Source organism: Camelina sativa, chromosome 5, assembly GCF_000633955.1.
Source record: "Camelina sativa cultivar DH55 chromosome 5, Cs, whole genome shotgun sequence".
Lineage (NCBI taxonomy): Eukaryota > Viridiplantae > Streptophyta > Magnoliopsida > Brassicales > Brassicaceae > Camelina > Camelina sativa.
This window is the reverse complement of record NC_025689.1, coordinates 2896020-2920399: the sequence shown is the minus strand read 5'-3', so window position 1 is coordinate 2920399 and position 24380 is coordinate 2896020. Positions and strand designations below refer to the sequence as shown.

The 24380-nt window shown below is 32.8% G+C and overlaps 7 protein-coding genes across 9 annotated transcripts; 2 read left to right on the top strand and 5 right to left on the bottom strand.

The window, feature by feature from the left end:
* On the bottom strand, nt 1839-2939 carry LOC104785139 (non-functional pseudokinase ZED1-like; the record flags this gene model as incomplete). The annotated part of the gene is made up of 1 exon (XM_010510288.2): nt 1839-2939. A coding segment is annotated over one exon (894 nt), but the record flags the coding sequence as incomplete, so codon positions are not given.
* Nucleotides 5411-6767, bottom strand: LOC104785138. The gene is made up of 3 exons (XM_010510287.2): nt 6584-6767; nt 5837-6094; nt 5411-5709 (listed from the first exon to the last, which is right to left on the bottom strand). The coding sequence occupies exons 1-3, from the start codon at nt 6642-6644 to the stop codon at nt 5414-5416; spliced, it is 615 nt and encodes a 204-aa protein (XP_010508589.1). The 5' UTR covers nt 6645-6767; the 3' UTR covers nt 5411-5413.
* LOC104788817 (mitogen-activated protein kinase kinase kinase YODA-like) lies at nt 7425-8438 on the bottom strand. The gene has a single exon (XM_010514599.1). It carries the CDS (start codon nt 8436-8438, stop codon nt 7425-7427), a length of 1014 nt encoding a protein of 337 aa, XP_010512901.1.
* On the top strand, nt 14226-15208 carry LOC104785137 (RING-H2 finger protein ATL40-like). Its single transcript, XM_010510286.2, has one exon. The coding sequence runs from the start codon at nt 14359-14361 to the stop codon at nt 15028-15030; it is 672 nt and encodes a 223-aa protein (XP_010508588.1). The 5' UTR covers nt 14226-14358; the 3' UTR covers nt 15031-15208.
* Nucleotides 15900-16875, top strand: LOC104785135 (E3 ubiquitin-protein ligase ATL41-like). Its single transcript, XM_010510282.2, has one exon. The coding sequence runs from the start codon at nt 16097-16099 to the stop codon at nt 16805-16807; it is 711 nt and encodes a 236-aa protein (XP_010508584.1). The 5' UTR covers nt 15900-16096; the 3' UTR covers nt 16808-16875.
* LOC104785136 (PLASMODESMATA CALLOSE-BINDING PROTEIN 5-like) lies at nt 16608-18281 on the bottom strand. Of its 3 annotated transcripts, none has more exons than XM_010510284.2 (4): nt 17808-18281; nt 17679-17706; nt 17115-17306; nt 16608-16694 (listed from the first exon to the last, which is right to left on the bottom strand). In XM_010510284.2, exons 1-3 carry the CDS (start codon nt 18124-18126, stop codon nt 17135-17137), a joined length of 519 nt encoding a protein of 172 aa, XP_010508586.1. In that variant the 5' UTR covers nt 18127-18281; the 3' UTR covers nt 16608-16694; nt 17115-17134. The 3 variants fall into 3 exon arrangements, with proteins under 3 accessions (XP_010508586.1, XP_010508587.1, XP_010508585.1); XM_010510285.2 differs by having other exon boundaries at nt 16661-16792; XM_010510283.1 differs by lacking the exon at nt 16608-16694 and having other exon boundaries at nt 16959-17306.
* On the bottom strand, nt 22013-24374 carry LOC104785134 (basic leucine zipper 34-like). The gene is made up of 4 exons (XM_010510281.1): nt 23430-24374; nt 23137-23227; nt 22917-23043; nt 22013-22519 (listed from the first exon to the last, which is right to left on the bottom strand). The coding sequence occupies exons 1-4, from the start codon at nt 24011-24013 to the stop codon at nt 22350-22352; spliced, it is 972 nt and encodes a 323-aa protein (XP_010508583.1). The 5' UTR covers nt 24014-24374; the 3' UTR covers nt 22013-22349.

Here is a 24380-nt window from a genome sequence, read left to right as displayed (position 1 = left end):
ATTTTAAAAAGTCTATTAAAATCAACTGTTATTGAACTGATGATTTAAAAATCTACTTTAAAATCCACTGTTATTCAAAATAGTTTGTGGATTTGGATTTTAATGATTTTTGAGATTCTGGAGGATTTAGGTGGGATTTGTTTAGTTAAAAATAGAGAAATCCAAATCTCATGGTTTTATGTGGGATTTGAAAGAATTTTACAATAAATCATATCAATTTCCCTAAAATCTTTCAGAATTCCAAATTTTCTAAATCCCATCAAATTTTTTAAAATCATGGTTTCAATACACCCCCCTTAGAATTTTGGAAAATGAGGCCTATTCTAGTAATATTAAAATAGATAAATTGAGGTCAAAACTATAACTTTTATAAAACTGAGGCCTATATTTGTAATAAAAATATATTTTGAGGCCTATTTTTGTTACTAAAAATCTCAAAAAAATTTGGAGGCCCAACACAAATGTATCTTGAGAATGTGTGAAGGGCCGGGTCTGGCTACACACGCCTATTCTTTTGTCTCCAGTCCCATGGTTCCTCTGAATGTTGTGAAGCCCACAAACCTTTTTTTTTTTTTTAATCTCTGGCCTCTTTTTGCCACTGACGCAGAAAAAAAAACACTTAGTTCTCAAAACTTACTTGCAAAATGTAAAGATTTTTACTAATCTTGCTTGTGTTAATGTAACACGCTTATCATGATGTACGTAATGCCATGCAAAGCCTCCTTTCAGCATTGTAATTTTACCTGAACAAAAACCTCATCGCAGTACAAATCGGCCACCAATCTATGATATTTATCTTTCTCAATCACTTTCAACGTTTTCCCTTGCACAATCTCAACGAGAGCTTTTCGTGGCTCTTTCCCAAAATCCATTTTGATTTATGGAGCATCTTTGCCTTTGTGTTAGTAAATAGCTTAACCAATTAATGAAGAATATATAGAAGAGAGCTTATTTTAAAAGTAAAATAATCAACAAAACTATACGGTTGTCTCTTGCGTATTTTTCCCATATGAGTCACACTCACACCATTAAAAATCTTTTGTAATTCAATTCCAAGCCTATTAGGCAACTTTTGTACAGAAACTAAACCAATTTAATCGTGTATTGCAATGATATTTTTGAACAGGTAGTTAAATTACTATTACTTTTCATTCCATTTTGATAAAAACTATGTTAAAACCGTTTTTTATTTCTTATATAGGAAGAAATGCGGAAAAAGGGTTTGATTGGCATTATATAGCTTGTGATAAGCGCATGGTTATAACCAAGGCAAGACTAGTAATGACATGATTCTAATAACTAATGTTACTTAAAATTACTTATTTAAAAATGAAACAAATATATATGATTTAGCATCAGTTATTTAAGTGATATTTTAATTAACTAATTTGGCATCAATTAAATAAAATTGATTTAACCTTTATTCATTTGTATCATTTTTTCAAAAAATGATATAAATTATAAATTCACATCAGTTAGATAATTGATGAACCTATTAATTTTAATCAAAATCACTTTTTAATATGATACAAAATTTACATCAATAAAAACTGATGTTAATTTACACTAGTGAGAATTAAATATCACTTATGTAAATTGTAATTTACATCATTAAATTTCTAATACAGTTATTTATTTATTGTCAATAAAAAAGCCAAAGAAAAAATTAATGAATTTAAATAATTACTTATTTTATTAAGGAGGGATTTTTACAATCCCACATCCACAACTTCTCTTGGAGTGATGAGAAACTATATATATTATAAATACATAAACCTATTTTCTAATAGATAAGTTTAGTGGGTATAACAACTAATTTTGGACCGAAGTAGCAAAAGAGATTAAACTGATACATAAACCTATTTTCTAATAGATCGCTAGATGTTGCATATGTATAAGAAACTAAGTTAAAATCTTTATGTAGTATGGACTAATTGTAAAAAGCTGTGAGTGTTTTTTTTCTTCAAGAATGGTTTGGGAGATCCAAATCTATGTGAAAGATAAAAAGTCTTATATAGTGTGATGTATAAAGAAAAGCTTGCTGCTTAATGCAATTTGGTTTTGGCTTGAACAAGCATCCTCTTAAGTTCTTTGCCAACTTCAATCATTTTTGGAACTTCTCCTACACAGCCAATGCATCTCAGTGAAAGTATGAGGATAGCTTTCATTTGCAATAGCTCTTGTTCCTTGCAGTTTTCCAACACCTCTGGATCAATAATCTCAACAAACCTGTCGTCTTCAACCAACTTGATAGGACAATCCTTGTATAGTTTGTCAACAAGACTCGGGTTCATTGCGGTCAAAAGAGTAAGCATGAATGCTCCAAAGCCATAGACATCAGTATTCTCTGTTACTCTCCCAGTATTCATATAGTTGTGATCAAGGTACCCAAATGTTCCCTCTATAACATCTTCAACAAACTTTTCTCCTTCTGGAATCAAAACAGAGTTGTCGAACTCAGTAAGCTTAGCTGTCCCTTTCTCATCCAAGAAGATCTTACACGGTATTATATCTTTGTGGATGATACTCTTTGAGAATGCAGTGTGAAGGTATGTTAAAGCGTCTTCTACCTCCTTTGCAATCTTCATTCTCATATTCCATGGTAAATTCACATCAAATAGATATTTTGATCCATTTTGTGGTCTGCATATTATACTCTCTGCATATTCATAGACTAGAACTGGATAAGGGAACTCAAGACAGCATCCTAACAGCTTGAGGAAATTCTTGTGACCACTAACCATTGATGATATTGCTATGTCACAACAAGTCTTTCCATTGCGGGAACTATACTCTGCCTCCCATTTCTTGACAAGCACAAGGCGGTCTTCCATCATACCTCTGTAACATTGGTAGCTACTAGGCCGGCTACGAACTAGAGCATTATTGTGGCTGAAGCTGTCGGTTGCTCTATTGGATTGGATTTTCCGTTGCAATATTCAATGAGCTTTTTTAGCAACACCTTGCCGTTCTCATGGACCAACGTCTGCTTTTTAACGGCCTCTTCTGACTTCTTCTTCCTCCACCACCTAACCCATCTCAACACTAAGATATAGTAACTGATCAATCATTCAAGGCTGAAACGAAAAATTCATCTTTTACAAGTTCCTGACTTGCTTTTGTGTAAATATGAGGATGGATCAGTGGAAACATTTGGGAGAGAAAGGATAGATAGTATAATGAAGAAGTCTTGCTTCATTTGACTTATTCCACATTGTTTTCATATTTACAGAGAGACCTGACTTCGAAAGAAGACTCCAAAGTTGACCTATTAAAAAAGTTGACTTCTAGAAAGGATTTGGACTTTTGAAGGCCACAAAGGATTTGGACAACAATGTGGTTCTAGACGGAGATTTCAAAATCCGATCGGAGGAGATTTAAAAATTCGATTCTGGGTATGGATTTGTTTTTTTAAATAAATAATACATGGCGCGAGGATGAGAAAAACTTAAAACGACGTAGGCTTATTCCTTCCAATCTATTTAGAACCAACTCTATCTTTTATTGGACATTTTGATTTAATTTTAATGTTTTAAACCTTAATAATCTTGATTTAGAACCACTATCGGAGATGGTCATAATGCAATAAATTAAAAATTTACCAAACAAATAAAACTCAAAATGGTCCTCGTATGAATGATGACATTTTGTCAACCACAATTATAATTTTCCTTAGTCACAAATTTTGACGATATTATATGATGAGATAGGATATCTTTGGTTGTAATTTTTTGTATCTTTTTATATCCTTTAAACCATTAGGATAAAGTTGTGTATTTATCACAATTAATATACTACTATATCACTAATTATAAAATTAAAAATCTTCATATATAACCTGAATGCGCCCACATGCATTCAAACAATCCAAACAAATCTATCTTAAAAACAAAATTAAATATAATCTATTTGAATCATTTTATTTTGGTCACACGATTGAAAACTTAATAATTCATTATTTTTTAAAGAAAGAAAGAAATTAATAATTCAGTCGCAAGCCTATTGGGCTCAACTTTTGTACAAAATATTTTAATTATAAAGGAAAAAAACTTTTTTTAGGAATTGATAATATCGCTGATCAAGCATGTGTAATGGATTATATAAGGTTGATCCAAAACTGTTGCATATGGAGACACCGGCCTTGAATAGTAACTAGATTTTAAAAGAATTTTGGTTTTTGATTTTTTAAAAATTTATTTTTTACCATTCAAGATTTTTTAAAATTGGATTCACTAAAAATTAGGAAAATTATTTTTTAAATGATTTTTTAAAATTTCAAAGAAAAACGAAAAACCAAAAATTTTAAAATTAAAATCCAAAATCCAAAATCTAAAAACTAAAAACCAAAATTGAAAAAAATTAAAACTAAAATCCAAAATCTAAAAACTAAAAATCAATAAAAAAATTATTGTCATTCATAGTGTTAGTGTATGAGAAAGATATCAAAGATTGGTAGCAGATTTATACTGCAATGAGATTTTTGTCCGTCAAGGCGCTAAACGCTATAACATTGTCTAAATAACCGTTTTGACTGCCTAAAATTGTAGAATTATCATTTTAGCTTTATCGTCTAGTAAAACCTTTATAATGCTTGCAACATCAGACTTGCTCAAGTGTAATATGCTTTTGAGAAAATGCGTGCCTTCTTCCGGAGTTTTGCAAGATATGACACCATCTAGAATTTCTTCAGTAAAACTCTGCTAGTGTGTTTAAACCTGACTTCCCCTGTCTCTTGTCGGCGAAGATTTGCTTGCCCTTGCCCTTGAATGGTGTTAAACCTGACTTAACGAGAAGAGGAGCTTACCTGTTTGTTTGTCATCATCTTTTAGAGCCTTTTCACTATGCTCACCACTTGGTGGTCCCTCAAATTTAACTCTTTGATAAGCATAAGGAGGCCCTCATCCACTTGGCGGCGCCATTAAGGATTTTTTGCTTCTATTTCTATAATTAATTCGTCTTGAGGAGGACACTAAAAAAGAGGGAGTTATTATTGTTTTCTTTGGAAAAATAATTCGGTTTGGCCTTATTATTAAGAAGCAAAAAGCCCATTAAGCGACGTTACCTTTCGAGTATAACCGATATAAACCGTCATTAATTGAGATTTTTATACATCAATCTCATAGAAACAATCTTTGCTTGGTGCCCTTTTTGTCTATTTTGCCTTTTTAAAGAAAACATTTTGGGGATATTCCACAAGTCTCCAAAGAGAAAGATAGAAAGGTGTGTAGAGATCACTCTATTTCGCTAATTCAGTAAGTACATCATATCTCGCTGTTTAACAAGCTAAGATTCAATAAGAGTCAAATCTCTAAAATCCCAAGGGCGTTTCGTTTTATGGTGTTTTTTGTTTGTTTGTTTGTTTGTATGTCTCACTATTCTCATCCAATATTTGACTGTATCTTCCCTGGATCCTTCATTCCCATCGGTTTCCAACATGCTTCCTTAGCCCTGCTTGTTCACTGATGCTCCCAACTCTCACTTGTTCACTGACAATGCTCCCAGCTCTCACTAGTCCACTGATTTTGTTTCCAGCTCTCACTCGTCCACTGATTTTGTCACCAGCAGAAGCTCTGACTTGTCTAACTCCAACTCTTGTAGGGTTTTGTAGGTGTTGTATGATCTTCAACAAGTCCAGAGTAGTTGAAATCTCCTTCTTCATTGCTTCAATAGTTTCAACATCAGCAGGGTCAAGTAGTAGTTCAGCTTGTGCTAAAAAGAAGCCAAATTAAAACCAAATAAAAATCAGAAGCTTGGTTGATATTTTGAGGAAACAAAAAACACATGCTGTGAAGTGAAGCAGAGAAAAGTAAAACAAGTGAGAAGAAGTTACACATACTCTGCTGCTTAGAGGCTTGTTTTTTCATGTTCTTCTTCTTCTTTGATTTACTACATGGATTTGCAGCACTCTTTGGTGGTGGTGTGAGTTTAGCAGCTTCTTCTTCAACCTTAATCAATGTCTTCCTTATACCCGCAACCTGAGACTCGGTGAGATTCAGTTTCTCTGTCAGCTTAGACACCACCTCTTCCAGACTTTTGAAATCACCCACATCATCCAGAATTTTCTCAGTCCAGTTCTTTTCCTCCGGATTGTAATCTATGCTCAGGATTCAAAAAAAAACACAGAAACAAAGAATTTGAGTATCGAGACACACATGATTCATATATCAAACACGAATAATAGAAGAGCAAAGATTCCAAATCACCCAAAATTCGCTGAAATCAAATTTGATTATCCTAATATGTATCAAATCGATCACCACAAAATCAAATTATCGATTTCTCCTGAAGAAGAATCAAATCGATCACTAGATTAACCTCAGCCGAGAATCCATGAAAACGCAAAGGAACTCGAAACTACAAGCATAAACCAATCGAAGAAACTTTGAAATCAAATTTGATTATCCTATATCTTCAGAACAAATCAAATCGATCACCAGAAACCACAAATCAATTATTGATTTCTTCACCAGAACGGTCAAATCGATCACCAGATAAAACCACGGCGAAACTCTTAAATTCAAAAACGCCAAACTCGGAATTGAATAAGAGATCGTACGATCGTTGAGAATCTAAATCAAATTACCTGGAATTTGATTCCGAGAAACTGAGAAACAGAGAACCATATTCATATGCGTTTCCTCCATCTTCTGTAAACTGAGAGAGATTGAGACACCTTGAGATGAGAAAACGAGAGAGGAGGAGGAGCGAGAGAGCAGAGAAGAAGAGTGATGAGGAAACTCTCAAGCCACACTATTGCCTTTGCCGCTATCTTCTGTGATTTTCGAATTCCCTCCCTCTCCTCCTACTACGCGACAAAAGTAGTTACTACTCCCTCCTCAATATGGGCCTTTCTTTCATACACTTTTAAGCCCATATTTATTCACGTCCACTGGCTTTTTTAATTTATTAATCGAATTACAATCCTCCTGATTACTGATAAAATAATTAAGCTAATGGGTCTTTACTTTGACAAGTGTGTTAGAATTAAGTCATTAACTAGTGGAAAATTGAAGAAAAAGGGAAGTTCTATTTGTAATTGTGTAAATCTTGGAAACTTGTAATCAAGAAACAAAAATGGAATTTATATGTAGAGATAGGTTGTTTTAATAAAGAAAGTAGACCTTGTTTTTTTTTGTCTAGAGAATCCAACTCAACCAAGTTAAAAAATTACTTTATACATCAACTTCAATCCAACTTTGTAGATATCGATCGGATTAGTATTATCGAAACACTAAAAAGACTTTCTCTATAACTTGTAAACAAAAAATACCATACAATTTGATTATATATAGTTGAAGAGTTTACAATTGTATCAACGTGTAATTAACTTGATCTAAACCACACTACAACTGTATCAACGTGTAATTAACTTGAGCTAAACAACCAAGTAAACAAACAAAGACTAATATTGTCAACACACTGATCTACTGTACCGGAACAAGATTGCATCTTGGGGGTTTGGGAGGTATTATCTTCAGTCTCAGAGGTCTATTCAAAATTTTCTTAAATTGTGGTGGCTTTGGTGGAATAATCTTCACTTTTAGGACCTTCTTCGACTTCAACACCACCACCGACTCTCTCTTATCTCCGGCGCCCGTAACACTCACCTTCTTCTGATCGGAAACATTATGTAGAAACTTATGCTTCAATAGCTCCGAGGCGCTTCCTCTTTCCACAGGATTACTTGCGAAACATGTTTGTAAAAACTGCCTTGCGTCCCAAGGAAGAGACTCTGGTATCTCTGGTGCATTCCCATTCAACAAAAGAGGTAAAAGCTTCTTATAATCTTCCAACGGCCATGGCGGTTCTCCGGTATACATCTCCAACACGATACAACCTAATGACCACAAATCTAAGGCTTCCTCCGCGATCCCGTTTTGAACAGATTCTGGCGACATGTAAAGAGGCGTCCCCAAATACGGAGACTCATATTCCCAAAACTCCGAGTCTTGTCCAACTTTTGTCGACATTCCAAAATCCGCAATCTTCAATTCGTACGAAGCGTTACGAGGAAACACGAGAATGTTTTCGGGTTTGAGATCGCAATGAACGTTTCCGTGACTATGGATAGAGACAAGTCCTTCAAGAATCATATAAGTAAAGTCTCTGATCATTGAATCAGACAATGATCTTGTTTCCATGAGAGAAGTTAAACTTCCACCAGCTGCATACTCCATTGACATCCTGTATACTCTTATTCCGTAATCATCGACACCTCTCGACAGACTTGTCCCGCAAGTTTGCACGATTCTAGGGCAATCTCTGAGTTTATACAGAATCTGAAACTCTTTAAGGAGCGGTTCGAAGTCTTGTGGGTATGAGGTTTTCACGGCTTGGTAGTACGGATTCGAGCCGTCGGGTTTCGTGAATCTGACGAGATCGACGGAACCATATGAACCTTTGCCTAAGGGTTTCACAAACTCCATAGACGGAAACATTCTTCACTGCATTCAAACCCTAACTTTAAAAATCTGAATTTGGGATTTGTTGAGAAATAAAAGAGATGAAATTTTAAGAATTGTGTGATTTGGAATTGAAGAAATTATGAGAACTGAGAAAGGTTTCGCATTTAAATTAGTCGATAGGAAGAAAAGGAAATTGAAAGATCTGCCGTTGATTCCATCATCAGTTGGATATTAACCGTTCGATCAAGCGTTCCTTACTTAAAGTACTTCACGCCGTTTTGGTCTTTTGCCTATTTGGACTTAAAAAAAGATTTGGGGAGAAAGCCCATCGTTATAATAATTTTATTTTTCCCATTGTTATAACTTATAACAATTTTTTCATTCACGTCATCAACCATAAATACAGTGTACTAATAGAAATTGAACATCCACGATTCATACAACCCTACAACTGAAAAAAAAAAAAGAGACAAAGGAGAAAAGGCTAAAGACAAGAAGATCAACACAATGATGATAAGAATATACAGTAGATGCGATCACTTCTCTAATCCATTCGGAAAAGCCAGAGTCATCAAATTTGCGTCGTGATATCAAGGTTCGTCTTAACAACAATCTTTATTATGATGATTATACGGTGAAACCTTTGGTTTTTCACGGTGGACCAACTCGCATGGAAAATGCCAAGATCGCTCTCATTCAGTTCCAGATGATGATGGATACGACGTAGATCCTCAAAAAAAGAAGAAGAAAAGAAGAAGAAAAGAAGAATCACATATTGGGGATGATTCAAAGGATCAATTAAGCTACTGGTTGCAATACGTTTCTCATCCCCAAGACTATTTTGGTCACTGATCATCTATGGCTTCACTACTTGGCCGTAGCCAAAATCATGGTTATCAAGGATGTTGAGAGAGATGCCATTGAATACGTTACCAAGACATTGAAATGCTTACCAATCTCCAACGTTGAACATTTCAGCGCCGACAAGCTTGGCCAAGCTCATCTTGTGGAAGAATCCTCCTTTGGAGATGGAATGGTTTTGAAGTTCACTCTACTCAAAGACACTGGGAAAACTACCCACTCGCTTAGAATTCATAGCTTCGACCAGCTAGTACTATGTACTCTTTTACTCTAAATTTTTATTTTTGAGAATTCTCTGATTCTTTAAGTTGAACTCCAACAATCTGGTTGGTTAGGTTTAAAGAATTTTAACTTTTAGTTGTGTATTAATATTTCTCCTCCATCGACATTGTGTCGTGTTTCAAAGGTTGTCTCGTTGTGTGTTGAATGAAACTTTAAAACCAATAAAAATAAATTAATTTAATAATGATACTCTGTGACTATGTTACTGGTCCGTTCATTAAATTGGTCTTGTAGTTGTAGACTTCGGCAGGGAGAATATAAGAGGCTGTGGTAACCCTTTGGATACTAAACACTGAAAGTGTAGAAGATCTTACCCAAGGAGGTCAGTGCAAAAGGTACAGAAATAATAAAAACTTAATTGGCCAGGTCATAGTATAAAACTCTTCTTAGTAAGGTTACCACAAAACATTGGTTTGATTATATAACTTTATTATATCATTGAGATCGATCAAAAGAAAAGATAGAAATAGAAAAGGTCATCTAACATTGATAACGGTTATGGAGAATGAAAAACTAGCTAGCTAGGTTTTTGATTATCCGCTCTCATTCAAAAGCCCATGGATGCTCCTTGCGAATCTTTTATGTTTCTTCCTCGGGTGTGGCATTGTTTTCGCTGATGTTGAAGGTTTCACGAACTTCAGCGACTGTTTTATTTTCCATCATGCCAGCGACTATTTTACAAGTAAGTTCAACCAAGCTTTGGATGTTTAGCTCATAAGCAGCCATCATGATATCGAAGAGCGTGGATTGATAAGACTAAGGGGGAATTGGTTCCAAGATTCAAAGAGAAGAAGATAGTAGTAAACCTTGCAAGGAATACAAAGTAATACCTTGGCAGCATCTGAAGGTTCTCAAGCTTCACGTACGACCCTGGTTTGCCTACTGTGAAGAAGCTTTGTCAAGATCCTTTATATTCTCCATGATTTGTCTCCTTCTTAAAGGCACACCATTCAGGATTCCTACGTTTAGTTGGTGAAGACAGGGGAATGAAGCCAGTATGTGTTGTACTCGTGCTAGATCTCGCTTTGAATTCTTGATGCCTAGTATGTTTATACAACCAACCACAGATCTCTCCAAGGCGGTATTGTATCCCTCTAACCCTTGAATATCTTTTCCAAATGCAGCTGCAGGTGGAGGTGCGTTAGGATTCTCCTTCATAACTTCTAGAGTCAAACTCGTTGGGAAGCCAATTCCATGGATCTCAATTGATGACAAGAGTATCAAGTGGAGGGTAAGAGGAGAGTAAGTGTTTTAAGGCCATCCTATCAAAGGTTACACTTGCACTGCGAGTACCAAGTCTCTTTAGACACGGCATGGAAGCTGTCGGAGCCGCAGCCGTGCCTATTCATGAAAATAAGAAACAATGGCCTACGGCCTTAAATTTTTCTTATAAAATATAAGAAGCTATATTTTCTAGGTTTATGGTTTTATCTTGGAAGTAATTACGTATGATTGAATATAAGAAGCTATAATATATTTACAAATAGTATATCAAAGTATCAACCAACGTATCAAAGCGACAAAGTATCAACCAACCAACATGGTTAATCACAAAATAACTAGACAATATTACGAGTAATCACAAAATAATTTTTACCCTTTTCATAATATTGTCGACATGTTTTTAAATAATTTTTTCTTTAATTTGTGTAAATATGTTGATTACAAAATGTTTTAAATTAAACTAATTTTTTTTTTCTGCTTACGGCCTCAAAACCAATGGAGTGGGAACTGAAAAGCTAAACTGGTAATGATGGCTGGTAATGCTTACTCTTATTTATAATCTTCAGATCAATCACACCTCTTCTTAAAAACATCAATTCACCACCACAATACATTTTCTTAAAAAAAACATCCAAAAAAATCAATCATTAAAAAAAATTAGGAAAATAATTAAATATAATTATTTTATTTTTCTTCAACAAAATATGACTCAAACTAGATATTCACCCGCCGTACACCGCGGGACTATTTTTCATAAAAAGATATAATTTGTTTTATAGATTAAATATATATAACTAATGTTTAATTTGTATTTTTAAAAATGTACAACCTTACATATATAGATATATTATTTAGTATAGAAATTATAAAGTATAATGTTTGAGGTTTATTTTTTTATATTATTGTATAAATGTATAACATACAATTAAATAAGTAGTGATTTATAGAAGGAATATATTGTGTGTGTTTTTTTATTTATTTATAGATATTAGTATTTTTATTATTTTAAATTGTTTAGATATATGTACAAGATAAAGATAATTTTGTATTGTAGTTTTGTATGTTTTATATATAAAGAATCAGTTAACTTTAGTATATATAGTTTTGTTGTGAAATGTAAATAAAAGTTGTTAACAGTTATTTGTTGGGATTGACATGAATTCCACATTGTTTTTTTTAATAACCTTTGGTTATTAAAATGGACTCAAGATGTGTGTATATAACTTGTTTAGAAAATGTTTTTATGGAGAAAATATTGTTTTGTAAAATTGGAAACTTAATACTAATTAAATTAATCATAAACTTAATACTTAATGTTAAAGGGAGTGATTTCTATTTGTTTTGGAAATTTTATTAGGATGGAAAATCTTGTTTTCCAAAACTGAAATTTAATATTAATTAGTTAAATGAAAAAAAATTAATAATTAATATCAATGGCATGCTTGTAAATAGATATGAACTTCGAGATTTATTTTATAAATGTCTCAAAAAATGTATATATAGATAATTCAATCACAAATCTATTAGGCTCATTTTTGGTACACATTATTTTAACAATATAACTCAAATCCGGCTCAAAGCTAAACTAATATGATTTGGCGGAATCATCAAATGTCTGATTTAGAAGGAGAGTTACCAAAGTCTTTTGGAAATCACTTGAACTCTCAAAGCCTCTTTTAAATCATTAACATTATACAATTATATGATTATCTTATGTTGTGTTTTTTTCGTATTTTCAGTCTCTCTTAATCATTAGTTTGTTTTTCTATAATATTTTAGTCCATTTCTATTACATATGGAGATGAATATATTTATTATTAGATTGTAATATATGACTTAACAATATTACCTTTAATCAATTATTAATTTCTTACTAACATAGCTAATTTAAATATCATATTTAAAAATGATCAAATATCCTGATTTAAAATTCCACCAACCTGCTGATCTTTATGATCCAATACAATTTAAAAAAAAAAATCTTAAGTGATTATTTATCATTTTTATTGATATTTTTTCTTCTCTTTTGTCAATATATTTCAATTTTTTTAGTTTATTAATAATTGACTATATTGTTGAACTTTCTAAAAAACTTATTTATATATATATATATTACATCTTGATATATATGTTTATGAGTATTAAACAAAATATCTTAAACAAAATTGAAAATCTGGTATATTTAAAAAAATGATATGTACGATAAATTATATGGTTCTACAAAAAATTAAATTAAATTGAATAAAACTATCACATTTTGTTAAGCTAAGTTGTCTATTCATTTAGATGTAAAATCATTCTAATTTTTGTCATAATATATCTTTGAACCACAATTTAAAATATTATGTCGATATGGATTTTAATTTCACATTTTTCACTAGTTAAGTAAATTATGTTCGTTTTAAAAAATTTGAATCACAATATATGTATAAAAATTTGATATTTATTATTATTATCATATGAATTATGTATTAGTTTATTTTTTTGAAAATATGATCAAACAAAGATGAAGGAGAGTTTTAACAAAATCTTTAAATTATTTAAAAGAAATAATGTTGACAAAAATCAGAGTAGAGAGAAATATTTTATTAAATAAATAAAATAATTAATCGAACTAGAATTGATTTTGATGTCAATTATTTAATTTTCTAAATTACTCTTTCTAATTAAAATTAAGCACTTTTTAGATATAATTTTAATTGCAATTAAAGTAAATAAATGACTGATTTTGAACATGTATGTACTCTTCTTTTAATAATATACGATAGACGGGATTTGTAGTTTTCTTTTTTTTCTTCTTATTAGTAGCGGTATAGAAAGTACAAATATATTTTCTAATAATTTACATGGAAAAACTAGCTCATATTTTGTAGATATGATGATATTAAAATATTTGACATTTTCCTACAAGACTACAAGAGTAACAAGGATAATAATAAGAAGCTAACGTGTGAAAAAAGCAATAAAAGGAGTTGAAATTATTATATATATGTTCACAACTTGTAAAATAATATAACATGTATGTCCACTTCGAAGACTCTTCTTCAAAATCATATGATTCGCACACGCAGCCTCGCTGCATACCTCATATTTTTATTAACTTTAAAATTTCGTATTTTCTTGACTATGCTCAGTTTACAATAAGTCCACTCATACTATTGGAACACATTGTAATTATTGTTATCATTTAGCATCATCTATCTAGAGTTCTCAGATATGTCGACATGTTATATGTATTAATGATAGAAAAATTAAAAATGCAATCCTAACTGAATTTTCGTAAACTTACTTAGACTTTTTTAATTATAAATCCGACTAAAGTCAACAGTGTCCCTTGGATTACGAGTAATTCTATTAAACTGCCTCTAGTCCTCCACCCACCAATCATATTATAATGGTTAGAACTTAGAAGGATAATTAAGATTAAAAAAGTATCATAAGAAGTTTACATATATATAAATTTATTACACATCTAAGATCGTTTCAATCTCCATTACTTGTTATTAACTTATATTGTTACCACATTCAATGATCTTGTTCCATTTCTTTCCTTCTCGATTGTCAAATCTAGCTAGAACCCTTCATCATGAGCTCTGACAACAGAAATGATGATCACCGGTTCGATTCCGACCGTTCGTTTTGGCTGAGCACGACTTCTTACGATGCCAACAGCAAGATCTTACTCATTACCATCGTTTCCTTCTCTGTTATTATCCTCATCGTTTTCGCTTATCATCTCTACGCAAGATTCGTTCTCCGCTACCACAGATCGGCCTTCCAAGGCCTCTCCTTCTCTGTCGTTTCTCATCCGCCCAAACGTGGCCTCGACACTCTAGTCATCGTTTCTCTCCCAACGTTCGTGGTTGGAGTCAAGAATGACGTGGCGGGTATGGAATGTGCGGTTTGTCTAAGCTTGTTGGAGGACAATGATACAGCGAGGATGTTACCGAATTGCAAGCACGTTTTCCACGTAAGTTGCGTTGACACGTGGCTCACGGCGCAATCAACTTGTCCCGTTTGTAGAAATGAAGTCGAGCCAAGTCCAAGGCTTGAGCCTGAACCAAGAGAAGGTCCAGTTGGCGACCGTGCACTACCGTTGGATTTTGGGGCGGCATCTTTGTCGGATAACAAAACTGGCGGGTCATCAGTTTCGCGGTTAGATTCATTTCGGAGGATTCTGACAAGGGAAAGATCTTCGAACAGTAATGATCATTCTCGCGTTGACCAAGATCGTGTCTTGGATATAGAACGACAGTGAAATCAGTATATAGTATATATACGACTATATATGATTCATGTACAATAGTACTCTTTGTTCCTTATAAATTATTTTTGTGTACTCAATCAAATATTTTGTATGTGTAAATATGACGGCGAACGTTTTGTATGTTACTGTAAGACAGATATTTTACACATAGTTTTAATAGTTTTACAAAGCCGCGGTTGAGTAACGTGTGAAAAGGGGAAAAAGAAAGAGTTGAACATGTAATATACAATCGTGACAAGTTTGTAAGATAATTTCAACGTGTGTCTACATCGAAGACTCTTCTTCAAGTCAAACTATGTGGTTCCCACACGTATCCTCACAGGCTCACACGTTTAACTTTTTTAGTTTTTCGTATTTTCTTGACTACGGACATTTTACATTATTTCTATTCATATTATTCAGATAAACTGTATTTTCATTTTATTGAATTTATTAATTTTCTAACATTTATCGGTTGCAGTCCTATTTTATTATATTGTTAAAATAGGGCTAACAAAATGTTATGCATGAAATAACAAAATGTTATATACGTTAATAATTTAATTTGCACCACACAAAACGATATAAGACTTAAAGAGAAATTATGATAAGACATTTCAATCTATACATACGAGCTAACTACTAATTCACTGTTATCAAATATAGGCAGTTTGGTCTACAAGATATATAAAATATAGGAACATCGATATCTTCCAAACTTACACCATCCCTAAACGTTCAAATCCTATCACCTATAATATTTCTATGGTCTACATGACTACAACTGAACTATGAACTTTATATATTGAATGAAACTCTTTTAGTTGTTTGTGAACAATCTCAAGTTAATTTGGTCAACAATATGTTCATGAAAGTCTCGGTATCTGCCAAACTTTTCAAAATATGTATCTACTTCATTTTTTTCTCCACCCACCAACTAAAGTATAAGCCATGGAAAAATAAAATTAAAATAGATATTCTAAAAGTCCTTTGTTCCTTATATAATACATCAGAAGTTAGTAACCAAGTTTGTTCACTTTTCCTTTCCCATCCACCGAAGAAAGAAGCAAGCTTCACAATGAGCTCCAACGAAAGAGATACTCGCTGGTTCAACTCCGACCACCACTCGTTCTGGCCCAATCCTTCTAACTACGATCTTAACAGCAAGATCATGCTTGCAGCCATAGCTTCTTTATCCGGAGTTATTCTTATCGTCTTTGCTCTTCATCTTTACGCAAGATTCGTTCTCCGCCGCCGTAGAGAAGCTTTCCGTGGCCTCCCCGTCATATTCCGCCACCCTTTTGAGATTCCCAAGCGTGGCCTCAATCCCACTGTCATAGCTTCTCTCCCTACTTTCACCGTCGGAGCCGTCAATGACGTGGCTACATCCGCGACTGAATGCGCAGTGTGTTTAAGCGTGTTAGAGGAGCAAGACACGGCTAGAGAGTTGCCCAACTGCAAGCACATCTTCCACGTCGACTGTGTTGACAGGTGGCTCTCCACTTGCTCCACTTGCCCTGTTTGTCGGACTGAAGTTGAGCCAAGGCCGAGACTTGAGCCTGAGCCAAGGGAAGGACCAATCAGTACTGCACCGCCATTGTTGGAGGAAGCCAGGCTGAATTTGACGGTGGAAGCAGCACCCTCTTCTTCCTCGGGAAACAAAACAGTTGTGTCCCCTGTTTCGCGATTAGATTCGTTTAAGAGGATCTTGACAAGGGAAAGATCTTCGAACAGGATCAATCATACTTGTGTTGACCAAGATCGTGTAGCGGATCTTGAGAGACATTGAGTCAACATAGAGATACATGTAATGCATATAAATCATACATACATTTGAAATCTTTAATTTATACTATACCCTCCTTTCTTTTATTACTTCTTTGGATAGTTTTGTGTAATGGAACACTATCTATATGTCAGTCAAAAGATACATCATGATACAAAGCTAACGTTGATGCCTTTTTCTAGTTAACTCTTCATAATGGTAAGACAGTACAGAGCTACATTTCAGGGATCAATTAAAGATGCAGAACCATTTTAGTTTACATAAAACTGAGGGTTGAGGAAAGGGTTTGGAGATTAAAAAAAAGGGTTACCTTCAATCACCAAGCGGTAGCTAAAGATGATGAATGATCAGTGTCATTGTCATAATGTGGCCTAAAACGACGAAGGGCAAGGAACAGCTGGTAAACATCCGCCTTGCTCTACTGAAATCTGAGGATTCTTGTGCAGCAGTTGTAGCCTGCGTTGAAGTGGCATCCGCGATACTTCCATTGCTCACTCTCTTACTGCACCACGAGATTGCAAGCGCATGAGTGTAACTATTAAAATGCTTAGTAAAAAGAAGCCCTATGGAGGATGAGAACATTTTCAGATGTGCAACTTCTTAAATGTTCTGCAGAAACTATAACATATAGATAAAAATGAACAATATATCCAGTACCAAGATCATAAACAATTTCTCGAGTAAAAATGAAGTTATCTCATCCTTCTAAGCCAGAAGAGACTAATGAAAAGAGCTACTCAAAGATGTCACTCTAAAACCCATCAAACTTGTATTCATAAGAACCTCAGATCAATAGAAATTGCTTAAAACAGTCTGACACTGATACTCAAATTCAAGCTAATTGGCAAAATACAAATGTGCGTTACTTCATTACCTTGAAGGAAACTTGCATGCTCCTTGACCTGAAAAGCAAAAATAGCAGTAAAAGCATCAAACTTTCAATTTCCAAAAGTCAATTTCATAATCGAACTTGCATTTTCCATAACTAAAGTAAAAAACTCACTAGGATTCAGTGAAGTAACAGCTGCGTTGTTACTAAAGTTACAAGCTTCATCTGCGAGACCGTTCTTCAAGTAATAGTTATTGAAAACATACGACGCCATCTTCACCATATCCGGTGGATCGTAACAGGACCCGCCTTGCTGGATCTCACCGCAATCAGCTCCTCCAGGCCCACAAGCCCAGTCAACAGCCGTTTGAAGTGCCGAATCCTCAGCGTTGTTCTTCGCAACGCACCAAAGCTCCGTCTCTAATACCTCCCCACCGAACTCCGCAGCAGCAGCCGCCGTGGTGATGAGGACAGAGAGAACTAGGCAGATCATTTTTCGAGAGATAGAATAGAACGATTTTGTAGTCGGAGATTTAACAGTACGTAACGATCTAACAGTTTCTCGCCGAAGAGAGTGAATCTGAACGAATCAAAGAGATTTTGGAGTTTTTCGTGATGAATGTAAAGATGTGAGTAAATAATGTAAATTTTTTTTTTTTATTCTTACCCAGTTATTGAACTCGGTTAAACTGATATGGGCCGTATTAAAATTTCAGGCCCATACATTTTTAAATAAATAAAAATATGATGAAATATGCATGCATAGAGCTGCATGTGGATGGCTGAAATGTCTGTACTTCATTGGAGTTTGTTTCTTTGGTTTAGCAACCTTGTTTGTGTTTGGAATTTGGATCACACTGTGGATGCATATTTCATTATATTTTTCATTAACTTTTCTATTATCTAAATTGTTCTTATTTTTTGTTTTAGATATTAGTACTACATATTTATTATTCCTATCTATATTACGATCATCAAGATGTATAATTTTATTTTCAATTCTACTTGTCATCATTAAGATATGTCACATATTTTTTTTTTGCTTTTATTTTTATTCATTTTAAGATACGTCATTTTAAGATATGTCATGTATTTTTTATTTTTGCTTTTATTTTTATTCATTTTAAGATAGATCATTAACATGAAATTATTATGTAATTATTTTTTGATTTCTATTTATTCATTAATATTATTTTTATCATATATCATTTATCAGTATATAGTTAATTAACATATATATATATATAATATGTTTATATTAATTTATTAAAACCAAATTATTGTGAATTGTAAATTTATATAAGTTAGGTTTGGTCTCACTTATACTGGTATAATTGAATCATTTTTAATATAATTTTTATATATGACTTCATCAATCATTTCGGAAAAGCGTCTTTAGTTTTTGATTAATCATCTCGAATAATATTTTTTTTATAATGAATCTTAATAATATAATAAATAATAGGTAAGTTTTCTTGCATTTGTTGGACAGTGAAAAAAATATTGAAAGAACTAAAAAAGTTATAAATCCATAATTGAGGAAATTTTTTAAAAAATTTGTACAAATTGTGAAAGATAATTATTTAAAAGAATATTTATGTAATATATTATCAAATAATCAACTTATTCAATAAGTTACTAAATAATTTAAAATATTTAATTATATTATGTTATATTTAATTATATTATGGTATATTAAATATTTAATTATATTATGTTATATAATTATATTATGTTATATTAATTATATTATGTTATATTAATTATTTAATTATATTATGTTATGTTATATTAATATTTAATTATATTATGTTATATAATTATATTATGTTATATTAATTATTTAATTATATTATGTTATGTTATATTAATATTTAATTATATTATGTTATATTATGTTATATTATGTTGCATATTAAATTAGATGCAAGTAAATAATCTAGTGTTTTATACGACAGCGTTTGATAAATCACTTCTTTTATTTCTATTTTACGCTAAAAAAAAAAAAAATCAAATGAGATGCAGGTAATTACGAATTTTGTTCCCTTGTTACTCTACTGATTCAATTTGACACGTACCAACAAATATAAAATAAAAACTAAAGATGATTCCTAAGAAATATATTAGATCATGCACGCATAACCATCCGACATCAACTTTCTAGTAGTAATTTCCACGGTGAATTACCCACCCGACTTCAAACTGATTTTAAACATGCTGATTTAACCCAAAAAATACCAAATAGTTGGTCCTTTTTCACTTTTATTTTATTACTACAAACTGAAAACATTTAACTTGCTAGACAGAGCTAATATAGACAGTTACTGATTCATGTTTATAATGTGTGACAGAGAAACAACTATTACTAAAGCTGATATAGACAGTTACTTATTCATGTTCATAAGGTGTGACGCAAGAAGACGAAGGGGAAGTGGTTCCTAAGAGTCAAAGAGAACGAGATAGTAAACCTTGCAAGGAAGACCGTGGTTTGCATCTGAATACTCTGAACTGGTTTGCGTGGTGTGAGTTAGAGCCGACAAGGAATCTCCTTGATTATGCAACTCGCTGAAGCTCTCGGAAGATTATGGATATCCATCATCAGGATTTCTCTGTCTTTCTTTTTCTGACGCACCCACCATCCGAATTCAACATTTAGGCTCTCAAGATTAGGAAAGGAGGCGAGGATGTGTTTGACTCGTGGAAGTGAAAGCTGAGAGGAGCCGAACCCTCTTATGGTAATACGATACACGAAACATCTCCTCAAATCTGTAAGTCCCCTTAACGCAGGAATATCTTCTACCTTTTTTTTAACTGTGAAAAGAAATTTCTCCGGCCGCGGTATAAGGGATATAGTCCACGAATCCCATACATCTCCATCGATCACTAAACTACGAGGTGGAGGGTAAGAGGAGGAGAGTCTTGGAAGAAAATTGGAGAATCCTGTGAGAAATAAATCGACAAAACAAAATATAAAAGTCGACAAAGTACAAAATCAATTAAGAAAAAAATAAGTCCACTCTTTGTAAGAAGAAAAAAGTAAATCGACAAAACAAAATATAAACGTGAACGTGAACGAGATTAATAAGTCAACATAAAATTAAATAAGTATACCAAGACCAAACAAATCGACGGAAAAATATTTTAAATACTTTTATTATTTTAAATAATTTTAATTATTCAAATATTAAATATTTTATTTTCTTATTATTCTTTATTAATTATGAAGTGTCCTTAAGTTTCTTTTAACATTTTAATTATTTTTAGTTAATTATTTAAATAATATATTTTCTTAATAATTTATATTAATTTAATAATTAATTACGAAATTTGGTTATTTTTTCAATTTCTAATTATTATTAGTTAGTTAGTTATTTAAATAATGTTTAATAAAGAAAAATGGTATTTTGTCATTTTTTGTTTTAAAAAGTGTAGTTAAAATAATTATAACATTGAATGTAATTTTTAAATTTCTTATATAATTTGGTATATTCTTAAAATGTGCCTAACTATTTAGGTCCTTTTTAGTTTTAAGTGTTGTATTGGTTTCCATATGCAATACCAATGCAGATGTGCGGTTTATGCTTAAAATCTGTTTTGGGTTTGTAGACATTAGCCAGCAAATGTCGATCGAAGCATACTATGGTTTTGGTCTAAAACTGTAGTGACCCAAAATTGAATTAGTAACAGAATAGAGAACATTAATGGCTTTTACCTTAACAGACTAGAAAACATTGATCCAAACTTGGAGTCTTCTGTGTGTTACTTTTCGTCTTTCTCATATATCAAACCATTTAATTTTTAAAAATAAAATATATAACAAAAAATATTATTATCACCATTAGTCCAATGCTTTATACCATACTACCATTTGCTGAAAAAAAAACTCAAAACCCAAATCTTGGAAAAAATCGATAAAAATAAATAAACCAAAACCAATCATGTAACGAGAACGTAGTGGTCCAGTCAAGGAAACACATCACGTGAACACTCACAGTTTAGCCTGTTCACACACACGCGTTTCTGTTTTCTCGTCTTTCCTTTTGAACTGCATAAGTTTTGTTTTTTATTGACCAGTTCAGAACGTACTTAAAAGGTTACATTTCCAGTAAATCCTAAACGATACATGAGTGGATGTGCCATATAATTTCATCATCTAGATTTCATATGACGTCAACATATTTTTTTCGTTACTCTCGTATAGTACTTCAATATAGCAAATAACATATATTCCTAAATAGTTAACACATCCGTTGAGACATAAAATGGTGTAACAGCCAGCTGCTGATTACTCTCTATCACTTTTACAATTTAGAATATAGTTTAATCATATGTAGACTTGATGGGAGAATAATCTTGTTGTATAAGAGTAGACAGTGATGAAAACTAAACTATACCGAAAAAATCTTAATTAGTAGTAGTACACAAATATATTTATACACTCCCAAAACATTACAATAACAAATCAACTAATTCTTTGTACAAACAACAATTGATGACTTCCCTTCTACCAACCCCCCAAAAAAAAACGACATACAAAAATAAAATAAATAAGATACATCAAATTGAATTCATCACAACTTAAAAAAAATATGTGACTAGAATAAAAAATGTCAAACTTCTGAAATTCTTAACCGAAAGAGATTTTTGTAGTCAAGAATTTTTGCCAAGAAGAGAGAGAGAGAGATGTTGATGATGGTGATGAAGATGATTAATTTATCAGACATTGAGGAGTTGCTCTTTTTCAATAGACGTCATGATGTCGACAGCCGAAGTAGCTCCGGCTCCGGTCGCCGGTGAATGATTTGCATTATCCATCGTCTTGAGGCTTTGTTGATTATACACTTGTCGAAGTCTCTCTATTTCTCTCTTCAATGCTTCTTGATGTGCTGCAAAACAATATCATTTTAAATGTTATATTTGCAAATTCTTTGTATCGCTAGATAGGGAGAGTAAAATTATTGGGCGTGCTCATATTGTCAGTGATAATTGAATGCTTGGACGAGAAAAAATGAAAAAAAAAAACTTATAAACACACATATATATATTCCATAATTTCCCCGACAATTTTACATGAGAATTTAATCCAAAAGTTATGTATATGCAGAGAAATAAGAATTATTTTTCGTATTGATATTTAGTATATAGATTCTTCGAATATTTAAAATGTGGTTTTATAATTTTAGAAAATTAATAGGTAATTAAAGAGTGAATAAGAGACTAAGAGTTGATACCAAAAAAAAAACAAAAAAGAGTGAATAAGAGAGAGAGAGAAAGAAAACTTACCGTCTTTGAAAATCTTGTCTTGAGATAAAGCAGCGATTCGTTGCTTGAGAGCACTGTTGTCGACGTTAAGAAGCAAACGTTGATGATCCAAGAACGCAACTCTTGGCGATAACACTGACACTTCCGCCTTTAATTTCAACATTTTGCATAAATATGATTTGATTAGGTCATATAATTATTCGATTGATTAAAAAGCTATGAATGTGTTTATGTAATGTACCTGCAACGAAGTGACGCTACGTTCAAGCTCTGATATGTATTGCAGCTTCCTAACCCTTGATCTCTGTGCTGATTGCCGATTTGCTAATATTCTGTAGAACCATTCAGAAATATTTATCTTTAATTTTCGTTAACAATTAAAAACGATTATATGGTTAGAAATTTTGACGCTAATATTGTGTAATTTTTATATAAAAAACATTGGTACATCATAATCAAATCTCAGTTAATTACTTTGATTATGATCATGTACGTGCATGCATGATCGTGAATAATTTGTTTTTTTTTTTTTACCTTTTTACCCTTTTGGGATCAAGAATCCGGTTGCCGGAGCTATCGCCTGAATTGTTAGTCGAAGCCGTACCATCATCTGGCTCTGTCTTGCATTGGCTCTGGACTTCATCGTTATTAATGTTATTGTTGTTGTTGTTATTATTGGTCATGTCATGATTGGACGGTGGTTCTTTTTTGTCGTCGTTGATGCTATTGGACGGCGTGGACGTGTTTGAGGAAGATCCGGTGGGTCCTAAAATGTTGTTGTTGATATGGGAAGGCTTTTTATGAAGGTTGTCGTCGTCGGTGAACATCAACATGAACTGTTCGTCGTCGAACCTGTCGAAGTGGTGGTTTTCGATGCTGACATGGTCTGATACGGTTGGAGCTTCAAGAAACGTGATGGAGTCGCTGATTGAGCGACGGTGGTTGCCGCGGCGAGACGCTGAGAAGTCGAGGAATTCGTCTACCCATGAAGGGTTTTGTACGGCGGTTGTAGTGGCTGTGGCGGTTGCGATTGGGGTAGAGATAGGAGAAAGCTTTTGGGAAGAGAAATCAGGCCAATGTGGTGTCATGTTTGGGATTTTGGGAGGTAGTTGTGCCATTTGAAAGAGAGAATTATATCTATCTCTAATGGCAAGATCAGAGGAGAGGAGAGATCGCAAAGATTTACCAAAGAAAGCAAATCTGAATTTACAAGATTTAGGAAGGGGGAAAAAAAACCTTGGTTGATTAATTACAAGATATATAAACACTAACGTAAACCCAAATTCAGAAAACTAAAAACCTAGATGAAAGACAAAGGAAATTAAAGAAACGAAATTGAGACAAATGGGGAAGTGGAATGAGAGATCAATTAATGTCTCCTAAACCACACAAGAAGAAAGAAAAAGGAAGGAGCGGAAGAAAGGAGAAAACGGAACAAGAGTAACCAAAATGGCTATGTTTAACAAATGGTAGTTATATAAATAG

Excerpts from the sequence above, each read along its gene's own strand:
- LOC104785138 (XM_010510287.2), bottom strand. The coding sequence starts at position 6,644 with ATGGAGGAAACGCATATGAATATGGTTCTCTGTTTCTCAGTTTCTCGG. Across the intron at positions 6,095-6,583 it reads TTCTCGGAATCAAATTCCAG|ATTACAATCCGGAGGAAAAG; the intron begins GTAATTTGATTT and ends TCCTGAGCATAG. Across the intron at positions 5,710-5,836 it reads ACAAGCCTCTAAGCAGCAGA|CACAAGCTGAACTACTACTT; the intron begins GTATGTGTAACT and ends GCTTCTTTTTAG.
- LOC104788817 (XM_010514599.1), bottom strand. The coding sequence starts at position 8,438 with ATGTTTCCGTCTATGGAGTTTGTGAAACCCTTAGGCAAAGGTTCATAT.
- LOC104785137 (XM_010510286.2), top strand. The coding sequence starts at position 14,359 with ATGAGCTCTGACAACAGAAATGATGATCACCGGTTCGATTCCGACCGT.
- LOC104785135 (XM_010510282.2), top strand. The coding sequence starts at position 16,097 with ATGAGCTCCAACGAAAGAGATACTCGCTGGTTCAACTCCGACCACCAC.
- LOC104785136 (XM_010510284.2), bottom strand. The coding sequence starts at position 18,126 with ATGATCTGCCTAGTTCTCTCTGTCCTCATCACCACGGCGGCTGCTGCT. Across the intron at positions 17,707-17,807 it reads TGTTACTTCACTGAATCCTA|GTCAAGGAGCATGCAAGTTT; the intron begins GTGAGTTTTTTA and ends TTTGCTTTTCAG. Across the intron at positions 17,307-17,678 it reads GCATGCAAGTTTCCTTCAAG|TAAGAGAGTGAGCAATGGAA; the intron begins GTAATGAAGTAA and ends CTCGTGGTGCAG.
- LOC104785134 (XM_010510281.1), bottom strand. The coding sequence starts at position 24,013 with ATGGCACAACTACCTCCCAAAATCCCAAACATGACACCACATTGGCCT. Across the intron at positions 23,228-23,429 it reads GATCCCAAAAGGGTAAAAAG|AATATTAGCAAATCGGCAAT; the intron begins GTAAAAAAAAAA and ends ATGGTTCTACAG. Across the intron at positions 22,520-22,916 it reads AGACAAGATTTTCAAAGACG|CACATCAAGAAGCATTGAAG; the intron begins GTAAGTTTTCTT and ends ATTGTTTTGCAG.